Below are 21925 nucleotides of genomic sequence, written 5' to 3' on the forward strand. Positions count from 1 at the left end.
GTACTGTGAGAGTGTTAAGTTTTCCTCCATGGGGTATGTCGTTTTTCGCGCCTGGCTTCTCTCACTCATCATAATGGTCTTGAAATTCACTCACGTCGTTTGCTGCATGCACGAATCAGTGGTTTGCTTTTGTACTGCTGAGTAGCATTCACTGTTTAAGTTCATTCTCTTGTTTACAGGCATTTGTGTTTTCTCTGCATTTTGGCTACTAGCAAGGTATTCGAGAGGATTCTTGGTCCAGTTATTTTTTAATAAAGATTTGTCGAGATTTAAGTGTCTCTGGGACAACCCAGTGTAAATAAATACCCAGTGAGCAGTTGTATCATGTGGGTTTCGGGTTAAGAAATGACATAAGAACTGGAGATGGATTTGAGCGTTAAGGCATGGAAGGGGTAGTTAAAAGCAGATAGCCAGGGAAACTGTAAACAAGAAAAGAGTTTAGGGACCTCCCTGGTGGTCCAGTGGTTAAGATTTCACCTTTCAACGCAGGGAGTGTGGGTTTGATCCCTGGTCCGGGAGTTAAGATCCCACATGCCTTGGGGTCAAAAAACCAAAACATAAAACAGAAACAATTTGTAACAAATTCAATAAAGACTTTAAAAACAGTTCATATTTTTTAAAAGCATTTAAGAAAGAAAGAAAAGAGTCTAGAACAGAAGCCACATTGCTTTTGGAGGCCATGTCTTCCTATCATCCCGAATCCTCACCCTCCAGCTCCCAGAGATTTTCCCTGGCTGTCCTGATCCAAACACGTCCCCTCCCTCCCTCCTGCCCCACTATCTCCCTCCCCACCGCCACCATCCCCTTGCTTTATTATGATGTCTCTGAACCCTGACTCGGGGCCCACCTGATTCACACACTCCAATCTCCAGCCCGTGAAGATCCATGTCCTGACCGTGCCTGGTTCCCAGTCCCTGTTCCAGCCCTGAGATCTGCTTCCCTCCACCTGCAGGGCCCAGCACACCCCCTGAAGGGGAAGGAGTGAGGCATGCTCACTCTCCCATTTCTCCCTTTGATTGCTTAGAGGAAAAATTTTTTCCTGTTCTTCAAGGAGCAGCAAGTGGGAAACAGCTTCATTCCTCAGTCCTGCAAGAAACCTTCTCTCTTCTGAATTCCACACTCCATCTCAATTTGCTTGTGTGACTTTCCTCTTAGGTAAAGTGGGCTTATGCTGTAGACGGATGTCTGTGTCCTCCCCAAAGCTGACACATGCTGACATCCTAACCCTCAAAGGTGATGGTGTTAGGAGGTGGGGCCTGCAGGAGGGGATTAGGTCATGAGGGTGGAGCCCTCACGGATGGGATTAGTGCCCCAATTAAAGAGACCCTAGAGAGTTCCTTTGCCCCTTTCACATGTGAGGACACAGTGATAAGATGACTATGGACCAGGAAGCAGACTCTCACCAGACAATTCTGCCAGCACCTTGACCCTAGACTCTCCAGCCTCCAGAACTATGAGAAATAAATGTCAGTCTATGGCTTTTTGTGATCAGAGCCTGAACTAAGCATGTTATCTTAGCCTCTACATGCTAGATCAGAAGTCTAATAGCCTGTTGGCCTGGTCTGCACTAATATTTACATTGCTTGACATCTGTTAAAAATTAGGAGCTGCTGCTGCTAAGTCACTTCAGTCATGTCTGACTCTGTGCAACCCCATATACGGCAGCCCACCAGACTGCCCCATCCCTGGGATTCTCTAGGCAAGAACACTTGAGTGGGTTGCCATTTCCTTCTCCAATGCACGAAAGTGAAAAGTGAAAGTGAAGTCACTCAGTCGTGTCCAACTCTTAGCGACCCCATGGTTCTGCAGCCCACCAGGCTCCTCCATCCATGGGATTTTCCAGGCAGGAGTACTGGAGTGGGGTGAAGATACCATATTAAAAACCCAAATCCTTGCTTCTTCTAAAGAAGTAGATCTGCCAACACTGGGCCCATCCATAAGCCACCGTGCCTGTAGACGGGACATTCGGGCTCCAGTTTATCTCATTTACCGCTCTCACCACCAGCCCTGCTGTCTCACACCAAGCTCTCCCCACTCCTTGTTATCTGCCCAGATCCTAGACACTTTTGGGCTTGTGATCTTTGGAGAACAAGAATCCTGTCCTGTGTCCCTCTGAACTCCCAGCCACCTCGTGCCTAGCAAGGTCCTCCATCGAAGAGCAAACACATTTTAAAACTGAGGCCCAAATTTAAATGATCTTCTGTCTTGCTGGGCTGAATATGCCTTCAGAAACAGGATACACTAATGGTCGCCTTTTCATGTCTGCAATTTAGAGCCCCAGGACTCAGCGCTCAAAGAGAGAGCAGACAGAGGTGCTTCTGAGAAAGAGCCCTGCCTCTTGCCAGGCTGCACCAGGGGAGGGTGAAGGCACCTGGGCTGCCAGGCTTCAGGGCTCCGTTTCAGATGAAGAATGCCTGTATTGGCTTAAACTAAACTCCTCTACCACCCCTACCCTCTGCAAGGAGCTCCTAGGGCACTTTCACACCCAACAGTGGTGGCAGAGACCCCAGTAGACTACAAGTCCACGCTGATGCTCTGAACCCCCAAGCAGCCCTTCCAAAGACCAGGAGGGGCAGGTCTGGAGCATTATTTATTCTGTATGTATTCTGGGAGGATGATAATGATGGGCTGACATCTGAATAATATCACATGCCAGGCTGATTTATTTATTCAATTTTTTTATTTGGCTGCACCAGGTCTTAGCTGCAACATGCGGGATCTAGTTCCCTGACCAGGGGTTGGAACCCCAACCCCTGCCCTGGGAGCACAGAGTCTTAGTCACTGGAGCACCAGGGAAGTCCCCAGACTGTTTAAAGTGCATTGTTTCATTCACTGCCACAGACCCTCCAGAGAGCAGAAGTATCATGATACCCTCACTTTGCAGATGGGGAATCAAAAGCTCAGAGATAAAGTAACTTGCCTTCAGCACCCAGCAAGGAAGGGAAGAGCTGGGACTCAAATATAGGCAAGCTGGCTCTCGAACCACCTGAACAGCACAGGCTACGCTGCACAGCTGTAGCCCCAGTCATCCAGCCAAGACCCTTTGGCGCCCCCCGACCCCCGCCCCTCTACACCTGGGCTGCTGGCCGCTGACACCTGTGACTCTGTCTACAGGCTCATTTCCTGACTGCAGGAGCAAGTATAGTCCACTGGCAGGCCAAGTTGAAACCGCTGACAAGCTAATTCCCCAGAAGCAGCCAGTGATGGAAGGGGGACTGGTGGATAATAATTCAGCTGCTTGCTCCTTGACTGGAAACCCTATGGCCCATGCTAAACCCCAGCTAAAGCAGGATTAAACTCCAGTTGCCCACAGTGGTATCTTGCTGATAGTACATCCTTTCCCAACTCGCTTCCTCTCCCTGCCTCACGTCCTCACTACGCTAGATGCTTCTCGGTGTCACTGCCAAGTTCCTCTGTCCATGGAATTCTCCAGGCAAGGATACTGGAGTGGGTTGCCACTCCCTCCTCCAGGGGATCTTCTCAACCCAGGGAGTGAACCTGAGTCTCTTATGTCTCCAGCATGGCAGGTAGGTTCTTTACCACTAGGGCCACCTGAGAAGCCCCTAAAGAAACCATGTGGACTTGAATCCTGAGAGTCTGTTTCTGGGGAAACTCAAAGTGAGACAGCGACCAGCTGAGAGATGTTAGAAAGTTGCTTAACCTCTCTGGGCCTCAGTTTCCTCATCTGTAAAAGATAAAGGGGGATGATAGGAGTACCAACCAGTCAAGGTGGCTGTAAGGATTGAATTATATGAGTTAATACTTCTAAAACACTTAATAAAAGGCACATAGAGAGACTGAAGCGACTTAGTAGCAGCAGCAGCAGCAGCAGTGAGCATTTTATTAAATCAAAAATTTCTCTGTAAATAGATAGCCAATGGGAATTTTCTGTATGACTCAGGAACTCAAACTGGGACTCTGGAATAATCTAGAAGGGTGGGAATGAGCGGGAGGTGGGAGGGAATGGGAGGAATATTGGAGAGGCAAAGGATATATGTACACCTGTGGTTAATTCATGTTGATGTGTGACAGAAACCAAACCATTATTGTAAACCAATAATCAATTAATTAAAAATAACTATTAATAAAAAATTTAAAAATCAACCACCCAAAAAAAATGTCTACAACTCTCAGAAGACCCATTTGGAACCAAGCAAAATGGTGGAGCTTTCCCCAGCCTATCAGCAAGACCATGGCCGGACAGAAGTCCCCAAACGGTCTCCTCCGACGTCCTGAAACAGACCACGAGCAGTAACTTCACCAAGCTCACCCTACCATGAAATTCTATTACGCCAATTTCTGCAGCTCGATTTTACCGTCACTCAGAATTTCTCCAGATAAGAGGCTTGAAAGTAATTTCTGAGTCATTCTGGGTGCTAATTGGTTATTGCACAGGGATTACATTTCTCACGTTCAAGGTCAACTGAAATTCCTCTATGTGTCTGGGAACAATTTTCGGTCTCTTGGAAACATTTTTTTAATCAACAAACTATGGTGTGGAGCGATTACCACTCAGGCATAAACAAGCGTTTGCAGGCTCTTTCAGGAAATAAAGGGACACGTTTTGTTGCACGCAGATAAAACAGTCCTTTCCTTCAAGCCAATAACTGGCCCAGACAAATGCTCTGTTCATGTAAGAAATGTTTTCCTGGGTGTTCTGAAATGTCACCCCAGCTGCCCTAAGACAGAAGAAATTATTTTGCAAAACTGAGACTTCATTTTATATAAGAAAACACTGGTCTTATTTTCTTTTTTTCATCCACAAGAGGACATTTTTAACTCCGCAGCAAACGGACACCACTCCATCAGAAAGTTGAGGGAAGGAACTGGAAAGAGCTCTGTGGAAGGCCTGCCCTCCAGTCCTACCTTTTAAAAAAAAAAAAAAATCAGTGTCCAGTTCTTATTTATTTATTTATTTATTTTTGGCTATGCTGGGTCTTCGCTGCTGCACACGGGCTTTTCTTTAGTTGCAGCGAGCAGCGGCTACTCTTTGGCTGCAGTCCTGGGACTTCTCGTTGCAGAGGCTTCTCTTGTTGTGGAGCACAGGCTCTAGGGGCTCAGGCTTCAGTATTTTCAGCACGTGGACTCCGTGGTTGTGGTGTCCAGGCTTAGCTGCCCCGCAGCACGTGGGATCTTGTCAGACCAGGGATCAAATCCGTGTCCCCTGGATTGGCAGGCGGATTCTTAACCACTGGACCAGCGGGGAAGTTCCCAGTGTCCAGTTATTAACTTTCATCCACTCATTTGGGCTTGAGTGGCCCTGTGAGGATGAACCTGTGATCGAGTTCCCTGGAGAATGACTGATGAGCCCACGGCCAACATGTTTACTCCACTTGCTTCCATGATGGGAAGTCCCACTGGGTCAGAACAATCACCAGGTTTTACGGAGGGTGCAGGCTCAAGACAAGGGTCAGGATCCAAGTACTATTTCTATCTAACTGAGGGGACTCTAAGAGGGTTCTTGGAATAATGCCCAAACCCTTGCCAAAGCCAGCACTACTCTGACCCCCACCACCTCCCAGCCGCACTTTGAACTCAGACTTTGCTCTCTCTGCTCCAGCCACACTGGCCATCTTTGAGCATCCCATAGTTGCAACAGATCGCCCAACACAGGGCCTTTATATCTGCTCTCCTCTTGGAATGAAAGGCTTTTTTCCCCCTTTACTTGGTTAACCTCCTGTGTTGTTTCCTCAGAGGCTCCTTCCCTGCCCTCTCAGATGTTATATTTCCCTCTTACATCTTCTCAAAGCACCATGGACCTCTCTGTCACAGAACTTTACCTGGTCACGTTCTGCTTCTATTTGCTTGCGTGATTACTGGACGAATAACAATGACAGTAACCTATTTCATTTTAGATATTTCATACAATTTTTCAGAGTTAGTAGACCATCATTGCTTATCTAGAATTGATGATTTCCCATCAGACTTCGTATATTAAGTTCCTGTGAACAAAATAATGAGTTTTCCCTTATGAAACTACTTTAAAATCACTCAATACACACTTAATGAAAGAACTCAAACCTATTTCCCCAAAGCATTTTCTTTGTAAAACTGGGATATGTCCTACACACCTTCGCATCCCATATACATCCCAAACTCCTGGAAAATGGAGTTTATGTGGCCCCACAGGGGAGAAGGGGTTTGCCTGGGGTAGAAACAGACCAGCGCTACTGCCCAAGGTCAGAGCCAAGGGCTCTTAATCTTGGGAAGATGCACCCAAAGGTATTTCAAGCACAGTTAATTCCATGCGTTAATACAGCACCATCCCACCGACAACAGATCCAAATCCAAATTCCAGACCTCAGCAAGCCTACTTGACTCAGCTTCCAGAATATAATCACTACCTTATCCACTGTTTTCATTCATTGTTACTGACATTCCTGTCCAAGCCACCATCCAAATGACCCAGGTAGCGAATGAACACGTTTAAGGAAAGGTCTAAATCTGATTGAAGACAAGGAGGCAGAATGATGTCAGAAGGCAGGGAACACTTAATTGAGATCTTGAAGGATATGTAGTTTTCTGGGAGGTGGAACAACATTTCCAAGGCCCAGGATCGTGAAAGGCCTTGGTAGAAATCACACCACGAACAAGAAAAACAGTACGGAGGCAGACTCAGCTGGTTCCCACCGATGCTGAAAGAAAGACATCTCACCTCGAATTTCTGTCGCAGTTCCTCGTTGCCCTCACTGCCTTCCGGTGGCACGGGCACGTTGAAGTACTCGCCTTCCTCCTGGCTCAGTAACTTAAACCTAAAGGGAGCAAAGGAAAGACAAAATCCATGATGCTACTTCATATTCTGATGATTAGGATAAGGGAGAGGGGTCTACAGAAAACTGCTTTAAAAACATGTGTTGATGGGTGTTTGGTTTGGGGATGTATCTGTGTGTGTGTGGGGGTGGGTGGGTGTGTGTGTGTAGGTAGGTATATTATGTGTATGTATGTGCAGAGAAACTTTTGTTTGCAGCAGAGAAAGGTTTATTACAGGGCCACACAAGGAGAACAGGTGGCTCATATGCAAAAAACTCAAATTCCCCGTTGGTTTTCCAGGAAGAGGTTTGCTTTTCTTTTTAACTTTTTGTTTTATATTGGAGTATAGCTGATTAACAATGTTGTAATAGTTTCAGGTGGATGGAAAAGGGACTCAGCCATATAAATATATATATATATATATATATACACACACACACATACATGTGTCCATTCTCCCCTAAACTCCCCTCCCATCCAGGCTGCCACATAACATTGAGCAAAGTTCCCTGTGCTATACAGTACGACTCTGTTGATTATCCATTTTAAATATAACAGTATTTACATGTCAATTCCACACTCCCTATCTCTTCCCTCATTTATATTTTTATAACCATCAGAAAGACATCAGAAAAAATATGTTTATAGAATGCAAAGTTCTTTGTCAGCCTGTACAAACACATAGACACACAGGATTTTCTTGGTTATAACAGTCATTGTTTCTATCCATTTTGCGGGGCCCATTAATGGATGTTAGAGTTGGACCATAAAGAAAGCTGAGTGTTGAAGAACTAATGCTTTTGAATTGTGGTGCTGGAGAAGACTCCTGAGAGTCCCTTGGACAGCAAGGAGATCAAACCAATCAACTGATTATTCATTGGAAGGACTGATGCTGAAGCTCCAATACTTCAGCAGCCTGATGCAAAGAGCCCACTCATTAGGAAAGACCTTGATGCTGGGAAAGATTGAGGGCAAGAAGAGAAGTTGAGATGGCTAGATAGCATTACCAACTCAACGGACATGAGTTTGAGCAAATTCTAGGAGATAGTGAAGCAGAGAAGCCTGGTGTGCTGCAATTCATGAGGTCGTAAAGAATCGGACACGACTTAGTGACTGACAACAAGAAAGTGCTTTCTGATTCTGAAAGAAGGCTAATGTATCACGCTGTATCACTGTATTTCGCTGTCCCAGCATTCCTACTCCCTTCCACTGTAACACACTGCCACCTTGCCACTCAGCACTCGGCAGCGCTTGGAAGACTATGGACTTCACTCAATGATGCTGTTTTTCTACACAGACACCTTCCCAAAGTGTCTGGTAGTCAAGCTCCTGAGAAAGTACACAAGTCCTGGAGTCAAACCATGCCTGGGTCCAAATTTCACCTCTTCCCTTGCCTCTTTGGGTAATTGAATGAGCTAGGAAGATCCCTCGAGCCTTGATTCTTCTCATCTATAAACAGGAATAAAAGCCTTTTCCATAGGATCATGGTGAAGTTGACACGTGATGATGTGTGTAAGATGATAAGCCTGGTGGCTGGCATTTTGTTGTTACTCAGTCGTGTCCGTCTCCTTGTGACCCCATGGACTGCAGCATGCAAGGCTTCTCTGTCCTTCGTCTCCTGGAGCTTGTTCAAACTCATGTCCACTGAGTCAGTAATGCCATCCAACCATCTTGTTCTCTGTCATCCCCTTCTCCTTCTGCCTTCAATCTTTATTGGCATCAGAGTCAGCTCTTCACATCAGGTAGTCAAAGTACTGGAGTTTCAGCTTCAGCATCAGTCCTTTCAATTAATATTCAGGACTGATTTCCTTTAGGATGGACTGGTTGGATATCCATGCAGTCCAAGGGACTCTCAAGAGTCTTCTCCAACACCACAGTTCAAAAGCATCAATTCTTTGGCGCTCAGCCTTCTTTATGGTCCAACTCTCACATCCACGTGTGACTGCTGGAAAAACCATAGCTTTGACTATACAGACCTTTGTTGGCAAAGTAATGTCTCTGCTTTTCAAAATGCTGTCTAGGTTGGTCATAGCTTTTCTTCCAAGGAGCAAGTGTCTTTTAATTTCATGGCTGCAGTCACCATGCAGCGATTTTGGAGCCCAAGAAAATAAAATCTGGCATTTAGCAAGTGTTTAATAAAAGGCATCATCATCATTGTTACTGATATTCATATTATTATAATAAACAAAATGGTTTCAATTTGTTTCTAGGCCACAAAGATATTTTCATCTAGTCAGACTGAGATGAGCGTGAGGAAGGAAAAGGGACATTCCAAAGACAATTAAGTCATTGGGCGAAAAAAGAACCCCAAATTCCTCACTCCCAAAGACTTCCTAAGCAAAATTTACAGTTTTCATCACAATGTTTTTCTCCATTCACAAATCTTCCTCGGCAGCTTCTAAAAATAGACAGATAGGTGACTCAAAGCCAAGATGCCAGTTTGAGCCCAGACGCCTCCACATTTAATAGTCAATGCTCATCTTCCAAACTTCCACTGAAATTACCCAAAGAAATATACAAATAAGAGAACATCTGTATCTTTGCTGGAAATCAAGAAGGCTGCTATCCACAAAGCAGGGACTTCCAGGAAGTTCCACAAATTAAAGTGCTAGTAAGAGAGCATGGAGCCGTCTTTGGCAAAATTCATTCACCTTTGTGGATTTTGCTAAATCTGGATGTTATTATCAACTTAATGCTTTCATTTAATCACCTCTTTTTTAAATAATAAATTCACTTTAAAAGGACACTCTATATCTCTTCCTTGTAAAGAAAACCAATATCATTTGTTAAGCAGAAAGTACGTATCTGTGAAAAATTAAACACATGCAAATCAAAGTTACTCATACATGTGGCTGATTCACTTTGTTGTACAGCCGAAAATGACATAACATTGTAAAGCAATGATACTCTAATAAAAAGTGAAAAAAAAAAAAAAACCAAGTAGATGGTATTGCTTACCAAAGGCTCTGAGACTAACGCCTGCCCCCCTACTTTGTTAAAATGGGAGCTCAGCAAACAGCAGGGGTTAAAGAGCATTTAGAATACATCAGGGCCCTCTGAGACTTTCTCTGCAGCAAACTCAAGAACTGAAGCAACACCAACAGAAGAATAGTTTTGTCCAGTTACAGTTCTATATGGCCAGCATCTCAACCATGCACTACCTAATCCATTTGGAGTAGAAAGTATTTTGGAAGATATACGTTAAGAGGGATTGACCAGCTGTGATCAGTCAATGGGAACCTCACAGGACCCCACTAGCAACCCCGGATCAGACCACCAGAGATAGGATGAGGATCACTAATTTTGATCCATATTCAGGAGGTACAGGACACACCAGCGCCTGGGGCATTGGTCAAAACAGGAGCCCCCCACCCCTCACATTCGCTGTGGCCAGTACGCTGTCACTATGGCCTCTGGATATGGACAGTGAACCCATCAGAAAGGAGGAACAGGGATCCCTTCCAGCTTTGAGATGCACAAACCCAGCAGGCAGAAGATGCCCCACCATCAGGTAGCAGGGCTGCCTGCTGTGCAGCTGTCTCAGGTCATAGCCCTCCCCCCGGTATCTACAGGACCGGGACCCCAGACCTGACAAAGAAGAATTTCAAAAATACAAAAGACTTCTTTGTCCCTTCATCTGGATATGATAGATTAGAACAGGACACTCAGGTTTCTTGGGCTTCCCTGGTAGCTCAGACGGTAAAGAATCTGCCTGAAATGCAAGAGAACTAGGTTCAATCCCTGGGTCGGGAAGATCCCCTGGAGAAGGGCACGGCAACCCACTCCAGAGTTCTTGTCTGGCGAATGCCATGGACAGAGGCCCCTGGACCGTTACAGTCCATGGGGTTGCAAAGAGTCAGACATGACTGAGCGACTAACACATACACACACACTCACATTTCTATGCTCACCATTCTATATGGAGGGCACATGAACAACCTCTCTCAAATAAAGAGAAACAACGAGGAATCCAGTTTCCATGAAATAGAACCAGTGTCAAAAGAAACAAAATTCCAAACAATATCTAACTCATATTTTCAGTGAGTTCCAAGAGGTGAATGCATCTATGAAGCAGGAACAATTTGAACTTAGGAAAAACTACTTTCAGAAAAAAAATATATATAATTCTAAGTTTTAAAATCCATTGGACACAGTGAACACTAGGATGGATAATCCAGTGAACAATTAGGGCATTAGAGGACAAACTTGAGAACTTTTCCTGGCAGTTGGCTTGATATTTATTATGCTAATTAGATTTGAATGGAATGTTTTATATACCACTAAGAAAAAAATGCATATTCCCAAAATTAACATACAACATGAAAGAAGGGAATATTGCAACGCATATTTCAGCAAAGACAGTATTATCCCTCTTATATAAAAACGTCTAAATTAGTAAGAAAATAATAGGCAAAACACAGTACACAGTCGCTTATGAAAACAAAAAAAAGGCAATATACAAATGAAAGCATTCAACGTAATTAGTAACAAATGTAGGTAAATAATAAACATTTATATTATTAAAGTACATATAAAATGTATATCACATTATGCATGTATATTATCTAAATATATATATATATATTTAGTAACAAAATATGTATAGCTTCTGCATCATCTTTGAAATTTATAATACCAGATGTTGACAAGCGTGGGTGAAAGGAAAAGTCTCACACAGCACTGGTGAGAATGTAAATTAACTGAAAAAAATGATAGAACAATATGGTAAATACTTTAATAATGCATATATCCTCAAAGCTACTGATTCCAGGCTTAAGAATTTATTAGGAAATAATTAAGGCAAGGGCTTCCCAGGTGGTTCAGTGATAAAGAATCTGCCTGCTAATGCAGGAGACACAGGTTTGATCCTTGCATCGGGAAGATCCCCCTGAGAAGGAAATGGCAACCCATTCTAGTATTCTTGCTTAGAAAAATCCCATGGACAGTCCATGGGGTCACAAAAGTCGGACACAACTTAGCGACTGAGATATTTAAAGCAAAGGTTTCACTTATAAGTATATTTACTGTAGAATTATTTATATAGGTAAACATTGCACATCTTATAATAAGAATATTATTATGTAAGTTGAGGCATAGCTATAAGAATGGGATATGTGAGGCTACTAAAAAGATGTTGCCCAAGATTACAAATAGTAAATAAATCTTTCTATTGAAATGTACACAGAACAATTAGCAACACTGACCATACACTAAGCTAAATTGAAAAAAAACATGAAATGAAATTTAAATGAAAAAATGAAATTTAAATGAAAAAATGAAATTTAAATGAAAAAAAAACAAGGAAAACATGAAAAATGCACAGGCCATATTCTCTGGCTATAAAGCACAAAAACTGTCACTGAACGTTAGTAATAAAAAGGTAAACAAAAAGTTAAGACTTTAAGTTAAGTTATAGCCTCTAGCTATAAAACATGCCTAAGGAAAAGCATGTTAGAAAGAAAATTAAAAATACAACTGCAAACTTCGAGTAAGCCACAAAAGCTCAATGCGATGTATCAAAACAGAAATTTCTGTTCCCGCCAATGCTTGCCTGTTATTTTTAAAGAGCAGCGTAAGTTAAGAGAGAAAAAAATAAATTAGCCAAATATTCAACTGAAATTCAAAGACAACCACAAAACAAACCTACGGGAAAGGAGAAAACAGAAACACAGAACTGATATACAAATCCCAGACTCTTTGAAGAAGTAAAAAAAAACAACAGTGAAACAGATAAACTTCTGAAAAAACAAGGGGAAGGAAAGAACACGGTATAAAGACACAAAATTAGAAACAAAGGAGAGGGTTTGACAACAGACACAGAACTGGCAGCAGAGCAGCAGATGCGGGCCCGGGGCTGGTGCGTCACATCTGGACGCGTTCCTTGCTGTTTCTGCCAGGCGGCCTTAAATGAGAACCGCAGAAGAGCAGGGAGCGCTCGTCCCCTTCCAGAGGGGCACACTGAGTCTCACAGAGGGAATGGGACACACCCTAGATCGCACAGGGTTAAAAGAATTCCTGGGTTGGGACTTCCCCGGTGGTCTGGTGGTTTAGAATCCACCTTGCAATGCAGGGGGCGTGGGTTCAATCCCTGGTCGGGGAACTAAGATCCCACGTGCCATGGAGCAACTTAGCCTGTTCACCCCAACTAGAGAGTCCGTGTGCCACAATGAAAGATCCCGCATGACGCAACTAAGACCCAATGCAGATGAATGAATAAATGTTTAAAAAAATATATCTGTTTAAAAAAAAATACCTGGGTCAAGAACCCAAATTTCTAGCATTTGGTATATTTCAAGGTAAGACAGCATCATAGATATCTTGGCCCTACATGGCCCTACATCTGAAGAGGACTTTTATCTACAGCATCTGAAGAGGGCTTTTATTTTTGTAGAAGTTCCCTTCCTACTATTATTTCATCAACTTTGCAACTATCCCAAGAGACAGATGGAGGCAGGTTGCTATAATTACTCCTGATGAATGGAATCAGACCTGCTAAGAAGGCTGTGGTACAGGTGGCGAAGTCTGAGGTCACAAGGCATCTAACTGGTCAGAAGAGCCAAGCTTCCAGTCTGCCTTCTAGGCCCCCACCATACCGGGGGTAGAATGGGATGTGTAGGTGCTTAGATGCTGGCATCACAGAGACCTGGACCTGATCTCCAGCACTGTCACTGATGTGCTGTGTGCACCTCACCCCCGATCAACTACTCTGATCCAGGGAACAATGTTCCACCCAGCAGTGCTGGGAGAATTAAAAGCTGATGGAAGTGTAAATGCAGTCGTATTTGGACTTATTCCTGGTGGCCCGTCCCTTATCATCAAGCCATTCTGTCCTCTCTGCACTCTGCCGTTTGCTTCAGGGGAGGAGACATGGCGGGCGCTGGCCCAGGAAGAAGGATGTGGCCCTTGTGGGAGACAGCCCTGCCCTTAGGGGCCTGGAGAACCACGTGAAGGAGGCAGGAGAGGACAGGGTGAAAGCAGAGGGCTTGGGCCCCCTGCCTCCAGAGCCCTGGGCAGAGACCTGCACGGAGGGCCACAGCATAGTAGCAGCTGCAGAGGGAAAGACAGAGGGCTCTGAGATGGAGCTCCTGGATCTCCACGCAGGAGACTCAAAAAATAAGAGGTCATGGAAGTGCTGATCAGGGTGGGGCCTGGCAGTGGCCCACGGGGCGGGACAAAGAGGACAGGCACTGTGAAGGGACCTCACAATCAGAGGCAACAGCCAAGGACCTGGGACTCCAGCATGAAGCCAGAAGGATGCCCCCACAGCTGGGGGCTTGGGGAGAGAACTGTCCTGCCTCTGTGGGCGCTGGTTCAGGGACCAGGCAGGGTTGATCACCCAGCAGCAATGAAGCCCAGAAGCCACCATCTGCAGTGAAGGTTCCCTTCTCCTTGCCCACCAGGAGGTCACAAAACCGCATAAGAAAGTCTAGGTCCATTATAGAAAATAAAGCAGCTATATTTTTCCCTCACATCTGACTAACACTGTATCAATGTATGACTTCAGGACACCTGGGAAGAGATCAGCCCAGAGCCTGGCACTAGAAAGAGTCAATAAGAAGCAGCTATTGTTATCATAATTATTATTATTATGTTCTCTCCTGTCTCATTTATACCCCCAGGGATCATGCATTCTTTCTGTTTAACCTCTTTACACTTGATTTAAAGAGGAAGGAACAAGCAATCTGAGTAGCAATGCTGAGAGCCTGCAAAGTCAAATCATCCAGACGTCAAGAAAAATTATCCAGAACTTGGGGAAGAGGCAAAAGGATGATGGTGTGACCTTTTAATGTCATGCTTGAGCATTTTCTAATTAGTTATCTCCTTCCTCTTGGTCCTATTATTTATTATTCACAATCCAGTAAGATACAGATGGTCTCCCAAGTCTGCAAAGACAGATGTCAACTTTTAGAAATCCGAGGTGAGATTTTGTTCTTCGGTCTGGTAGATACAATAACCTCCAAAATTGTGATTTTACTGCCCTGTTTAACAGCAGCCAGTTTTACATCTAACTTAGCCAAGTTATTTCAGCATTCCTTTGTCTGAAAGTATAAGTGAAAGTGTTAGTTGCTCAGTTGTGTCCAACTCTCTGTGATCCATGGACTACAGCCCACCAGGCTCCTCTGCCCGTGGAATTCTCCAGGCAAGAATACTGGGTAGCCATTCCCTTCTCCAGGGGATTTTCCTGGTCCAGAGATCAAACCCATTCTTTACCATCTGAGCCACCAGGGAAGCCCGAAAAAAATTCCTCAAACCTATGGAATTAGGCATTCATCTTCCCAGCTTCCTCACTCATGAGCCAAGGAAAACTTTAACAAATGCTCATTATCTTTTTTTATGAGAATTATGTCTTTAACTTTTGTGATTGGGCTTTAGCACACTTCTTTTTAAATTTTTTTAAAAAATTGTATTGGAGTATATTTGATTTATAATGTTGATTAGTTTCTGCTGTACAGCAAAGTGTATTAATTATACATATACCTATATCCACTGTTTTTTAGATTCTTTTTCCATATAGGTCATTACAGAACACTGGGTAGACTTCCTTGTGCTATACAGTAGGTACTTATTATTAATAGTTATCTATTTTATACATAGAATGTGCGTGCCTGCTCTTTCATGTCTGACTTTGTGACTCCATGGACTGTAGCCAACCAGGCTCCTCTGTCCATGGGATTTTCCAGACAAGAATACTGGATTTTCCATACAAGAATACTGGAGTGGGTTGCCATTTTCTTCTCCAGGGTATCTTCCTGACCCAGATATCGAATCCATGTCTCCTGCATTGGCAGGCATACCAGAGTTACCTGGGAAGCCCCATTTTATGTATAGTAATGTGTCTATATCAATCCCAATCTCCTAATTTATCCCTCCTATCCTCCCCTCCACCCCCAGTAACCATAAGTTTGTCTTCTGCTTCTGTAACTCTGTTTGTTTGTAGATAAGTTCCCCCAAAAGGGTACAAGTGAACTTTTCAGCACACTTTTTTTATGGTCTCAGCTTCTGCATCCTTTCACGTCTCTCACCATGTAGTCACTGATTAGTTATTTGTATGATTTCTTCTTCAAGGTTTCGCATTCTTTTCTAGAAGCTAAGTTTCACAAGGGCATGTCTGTCTTATACTTGATATATTTCTAATGACTAGGATGGAGTGAGCACAAATAAATAAAGTGAATAAATGCCTATGATAAATGTGGAGGAGAGACAAGGAAGTTGTAAGGCGGACAATGGGAAGGACGTGAGGTCCCTTGTGAGCTTCCGATGATCCATTCTCTTTCTTGCTAAACCAGTTTGGTTCTGATTGTCTTTCACTTATAACTGAAAAAGTCCAGAGCAAGGACCATTCAGAAATGACACAATTTCTCTTAAAGAGACAGGACCCCTGCCAAATTACTACTTCTCCCATAGTTCTAGTGCCAAGCTGGACCATCTCTTCCGACTCCTCTGCTCAGATAACTGGGAAAGAAACAGTCACCAAAGAGGACCTACCCAGCCTCTTCGCTGGGAATATTGGGCAAAGATGTTGTTGTTGTTAGAAGCAAACATGTCAGAACAAGGGAAATACTGCAGCTGACTGTGAAAGTAACCAGGACTTCCCAGGTGGCGCTAGTGGTAAAGAACCCACCTGACAATGCAGCAGATATAACAGATGAGGGTTCCATTCCTGGGTCAGGAAGATCCCCCGGAGGAGGGCATGGCAACCCACTCCAGTATTCTTGCCTGGAGAATCGCCATGGACAGAGGAGCCTGGCGGGTCCACAAGATCACAAAGAGTCGGAAAGAACTGAAGCAATTTAGCGTGAGTGACGGTAACCCCCCAGTACTGTGGTGGCCAGGCTTGGTAAGCAGTCCCAGTGAAGAGGCATCTTCTTAAGGAGTCAAAATCTAACAGTGAATTAAACATACCTTTTAAATACAGTGTGAGAGCCATTTTAGTGCTCATGGGGCCTCTTAAGTCATACTGTTGTGTAAAGTGGGACAGATGTAAAACCATAGGGACTAATGAGGACTGCAGCAAATGGGATTCCCTGGTTGCTCCATCAGTAAAGAATCTGCCTGCAATGTAGGAGACCTGGGTTCAATCCCTGGGCCAAGAAGATCCTATGGAATAGGAAAACAGCAACCCACTCCAGTGTTCCTGCCTGAAACATTTCATAGACAGAGGAGCCTGGTGGGCTACAGTCCATGGAGTGATAAGAGTTAGATACAACTTAGCCGACTAGACCACCACCACCACCACATCCTGTCAAAAGTCAGTATTAACTACTCAGCTGTTCTCACTTGTTACCCTGTAGGCCCAAACTTTTATTGAAAATTTCCTGAGTTTGAAAATACTGACAACTAATTCTTTCTTTCTTTTTTTTCTCACGGAAAAGTCTAGGAAAGTGAAGTTGCTCAGTCGTGTCCGACTCTTTGTGACTCCATGGACTGTAGCCTACCAGGCTCCTCTGTCCATGGAATTTTTGCATGAGGACTAAATGTTATCTATACAGCAATCCCAAAGAAAGGCAATGCCAAAGAATGCTCAAACTACTGCACAACTGCACTCATTTCACATGCTAGTAAAGTAATGCTCAAAATTTACCAAGCCAGGCTTCAGCAATACATGAACCGTGAACTTCCAGATGTTCAAGCTGGTTTTAGAAAAGGCAGAGGAACCAGAGATCAAATTGCCAATATCCACTGGATCATGGAAAAAGCAAGAGAGTTCCAGAAAAACATCTATTTCTGCTTTATTGACTATGCCAAAGCCTTTGACTGTGTATCACAATAAATGGTGGAAAATTCTGAAACAGATGGGAATACCAGACCACCTGACCTGCCTCTTGAGAAACCTATATGCAGGTCAGGAAGCAACAGTTAGAACTGGACATGGAACAACAGACTGGTTCCAAATAGGAAAAGGAGTTCGTCAAGGCTGTATATTGTTTATTTAACTTATATGCAGAGTACATCATGAGAAACGCTGGACTGGAAGAAGCACAAGCTGGAATCAAGATTGCCAGGAGAAATATCAATAACCTCAGATACGCTGACAACACCACCCTTATGGCAGAAAGTGAAGAGGAACTCAAAAGCCTCTTGATGAAAGTGAAAGTTGAGAGTGAAAAAGTTGGCTTAAAGCTCAACATTCAGAAAACTAAGATCATGGCATCTGGTCCTATCACTTCATGGGAAATAGATGGGAAACAGTGGAAACAGTGTCAGACTTTATTTTGGGGGGCTCCAAAATCACTGCAGATGGTGACTGCAGCCATGAAATTAAAAGACGCTTACTCCTTGGAAGGAAAGTTATGACCAACCTAGATAGCATATTCAAAAGCAGAGACATTACTTTGCCAACAAAGGTCCGTCTAGTCAACGCTATGGTTTTTCCAGTGGTCATATATCGATGTGAGAGTTGGACTGTGAAGAAAGCTGAGTGCCGAAGAATTGATGCTTTTGAACTGTGGTGTTGGAGAAGACTCTTGAGAGTCCCTTGGACTGCAAGGAGATCCAACCAGTCCATTCTAAAGGAGATCAGTCCTGGGTGTTCATTGGAAGGATTGATGCTAAAGCTGAAACTCCAAAACTTTGGCCACCTCATGCGAAGAGTTGACTCACTGGAAAAGACCCTGATGCTGGGAGGGATTGGGGGCAGGAGGAGAAGGGGACGACAGAGGATGAGATGGCTGGATGGCATCACCGACTCGATGGACACGAGTTTGAGTGAACTGCCGGAGTTGGGAGTTGGTGATGGACAGGGAGGCCTAGCGTGCTGCGACTCATGGGGTCGCAAAGAGTCGGACACAACTGAGCGACTGAACTGAACTGATGTGGCAGAGCCAATCTACCAGCTTTCACTTGTGATTCTGCTTCAGTCTTTAGGAGAAAAAGGGAACCATTCTTGATCTCAGGTTTTGATGGATCAAGCTGTACTGTTGCTCTCAAAGTGAAAGCTTCCTTACCAGCCATCAACACCAGCTTTCTGCAGTTCAGAAATCCCAAACGACAAAGATCCCATGAAGTCATTTCTGCTGGTCAGATCCCAATCCCAAATCTCTACAGACAGTCTCCTGTCTTTGTCCGATTCTTTCAGCTGGCTGCAAGGAGGGAAAAAAAAAGTCAGTGAGGTTACCGTGATTTCTCAAGCATATGAAATGTACAAGAGGCAAAGCCTGAAGGTAGCAATGTTTAAAGATTACAAGCTGTTCCAAGAAACAAATTCAGTTTTCATCCCGGGCAAGCTCCCTAGGGAGGCAGAGCTTTTCTGTTTTACAGCCTGTGGTTAAACAGGAAGAGGACCCAGGCGAGCTCTGACCAGGCAGTTCTAACCACTTGCGCTGCCGTATGTCCAGGATCCACGATGTTCAGGAAATCCTACTGACACAGTCACTCTAAGAACTATGAATGCCAGTCCTGTAATTATGTGAGTGTTTGCACACATACAGGTTGATAATGAGGTTGAGGAAATGTATGAAGGAAAGAGCCTTGCTGGGGCCAGTCTGGGGAAAATTGTTCTAGGGCATGTCCTTGATGGAGGCTGAGATGAGCCCCCAGTTTTGCTCTGAGAGGGGAAGGAGGAAACGGGGCACCACAAGAAGTCATGCTTTTGGTCCATGATCCCTGAAGTTGGAGGGCTTCCCTGGTGGCTCAGACAGTAAAGAATCTACCTGCAGTGCAGGAGACTAGGGTTCTATCCCTGGGTCAGGAAGATCCTCTGGAGAAGGGAATGGCTACCCACTCCAATATTCTTACCTAGGAAGTTCCATGGACAGAGGAACCTGGCAGGATACAATCCATGGGGTCACAAAGAGTTGGACACAACTGAGCAATTAACACATTCACTTTTCCCTGGAGTTGGACTGTCACTGAATCCCATCCTACCCTGTTCTTGTTGTGGGATACTGGCCTGTTCTTTAACCTCTTAAAGCCCAATTGGTAAAATGGGGATGAAATTACTAGTGAAGCCAGATCCCTTAATACAGTGCTTGTTATAAACAGCACATGCTCAGTAACTGTCGGCTGATGTATCTCATAATTGTTAGCTCAGATGCATCAAAAAGTGATGCCATGTTCTTGGAGCACTAGCCAGGGAAGACCCTGCATGGCAGCTAGCAAAGAGCTCCCAGCAGGTGGCTGGCGGCTGGCCCAGCATCAGCCACACACACAGCCCTAAGCAGGTCATCCCCACACCCTATGGGTTGCATTCTATGTTTGCTGAGACCCAGAGCAACTCCCACAATTTGGCTTCACCTAGCAACACATCACAGTATTTTCCACTCCCCCACATCAGAGACATTCTCAATACTGTATATGAAAAAAGCTCCAATTTTTACTTGGCTTGCAATGCAAAACTGCAGGTGGAGAGGAAGGGAAGAAGGAAGAAAGGAAGAGAGGAAGGGAGAAAGGGAGGGAGAGAAGGAGTCAGGGACAGAGGGAAGGAAAGACAGGCTGGTAAAGGACCTTCCCAATCTCAGGTGGTCCACAACCCAACCTTGCCACCCAGACTGGGATGCAGTAATTTTAACTTACAATCTAAATGTTTCGTTCCACTCGGGGTTGAGGGAGCACTTGATGGTCTTGGTCTTCTGCTTGCTCTCACTCTTGGGATCAGGAATCAGTTTCAGTTTCACGTAAGGATCTGACAAGCCATTAGGATCCATAGGTACAAGGTTTTTAGCATCTCTTACTAAAAACAGAAAGAAAATAAACAAACCAGTTTTAGCATTAATATCTACAAAGAAAGCTGAGTGCCAAAGAATTGATGCTTTTGAACTGTGGTGTTGGAGAAGACTCTTGAGAGTCCCTTGGACTGAAAGGAGATCCAACCAGTCCATCCTAAAGGAGATCGGTCGTAGGTGTTCATTAGAAGGACTGATGTTGAAGCTGAAACTCCAATACTTTGGCCACTTGATGTGAAGAGCTGACTCATTTGAAAAGACCCTGATGCTGGGAAAGATTGAGGGCAGAAGGAGAAGGGGATGACAGAGGATGAGATGGTTGGATGCCATCACTGACTCAATGGACATGGGTTTGGATAGACTCCAGCAGTTGGTGATGGACAGGGAAGCCTGGCGTGCTGTGGTTCATGGGGTTGCAGAGTCGGACACAACTGAGCAAGTGAACTGAACTGAACCCCCAAAAGTTAAAGTGCCAACCAGTGATGGTTGTAGAACCTGTGAAAAGGTTTCCTGGCATCACATTTATTTAATGGGAATCTTCATTTATTAACACCAACAGCTAATTGGCATACGAAGTGAGATAAACTGAAAAGATGTAGACTCTACGTTGGTTTAAAATTGATTTCTGACTTTCAAACTGCCTTTCCCCTAGATTAACCATAATTTTTTTAGTTTATTTTCCAAAAGGCCTCCAAGAAAAATTAGTTTCTTCCAATTAGCTTAATCCTTTCTAGGATCCTACATATTGTACTTCATTTATGGTTGAATAGAAGACTCTTGAGAGTCCCTTGGACTGCGAGAAGATCCAACCAATCCATCCTAAAGGAAATCAGTCCTGGGTGGTCATTGGAAGGACTGATGTTGAAGCTGAAACTCCAGTATTTTGGCCACCTAATGCGAAGAGCTGACTCGTTTGAAAAGATCCTGATGCTGAGAAAGATTGAGGGCAGGAGGAGAAGGGGACGACAGAGGATAAGATGGTTGGATGGCATCACTGACACAATGGACATGAGTTTGAGTAAACTCCGGGAGTTGGTGATGGACAGGGAGACCTGGCGTGCTGCGGTTCATGGGGTCGCAGAGAGTTGGACACAACTGAGCAACTGAACTGAACTGAATATCTGCTTGCATGAATATATCAAATTTTGTTTATCCATTCGTCAGCTGATCAACTTTTGACTATTGTAAAAGGTGCTGCTATGAACATGTGTATACTCTGACATAAAAATTTACATATTCTATGATTCCATTTACATGAAACATCCAGAACAGGTAAATCCAAAGAGACAGCAGAGTAGCAGCTGCCAGGAGTTGGTGGTAGGTGGAATGGGAGTTACTACCTAATGGTTATGGGGTTTCCTTTAAGGGTGACAAAAATTCCTTGGACCTAGATAGAAACGATGGTTGCCCACAACTGTTAATTCAGTAAATGCCACTAAGCTATACACTTAAAAATGGTTAATGGTGCATTTTATCTGAATTCAAAAAGAAAACCAGGCAACTGATATGAACAT

General features: G+C 44.1%; 1 protein-coding gene across 2 annotated transcripts in view; it reads right to left on the reverse strand.

Annotated features, from left to right (window-relative positions):
- PRKCB (protein kinase C beta) overlaps window positions 1-21925 on the reverse strand; it is a 375677-nt gene that overhangs the window by 96908 nt on the left and 256844 nt on the right. For both annotated transcript variants that reach the window (XM_027526433.1, XM_027526434.1), the window contains exons 6-8: window positions 20263-20419; window positions 18696-18830; window positions 6656-6752 (exon numbers count right to left, since the gene is read on the reverse strand). In XM_027526433.1, the coding sequence (XP_027382234.1) occupies window positions 6656-6752; window positions 18696-18830; window positions 20263-20419 (389 nt within the window). The remainder of the gene's footprint in view (window positions 1-6655; window positions 6753-18695; window positions 18831-20262; window positions 20420-21925) is intronic.

This window comes from Bos indicus x Bos taurus, chromosome 25 (genome assembly GCF_003369695.1).
Source record: "Bos indicus x Bos taurus breed Angus x Brahman F1 hybrid chromosome 25, Bos_hybrid_MaternalHap_v2.0, whole genome shotgun sequence".
Lineage (NCBI taxonomy): Eukaryota > Metazoa > Chordata > Mammalia > Artiodactyla > Bovidae > Bos > Bos indicus x Bos taurus.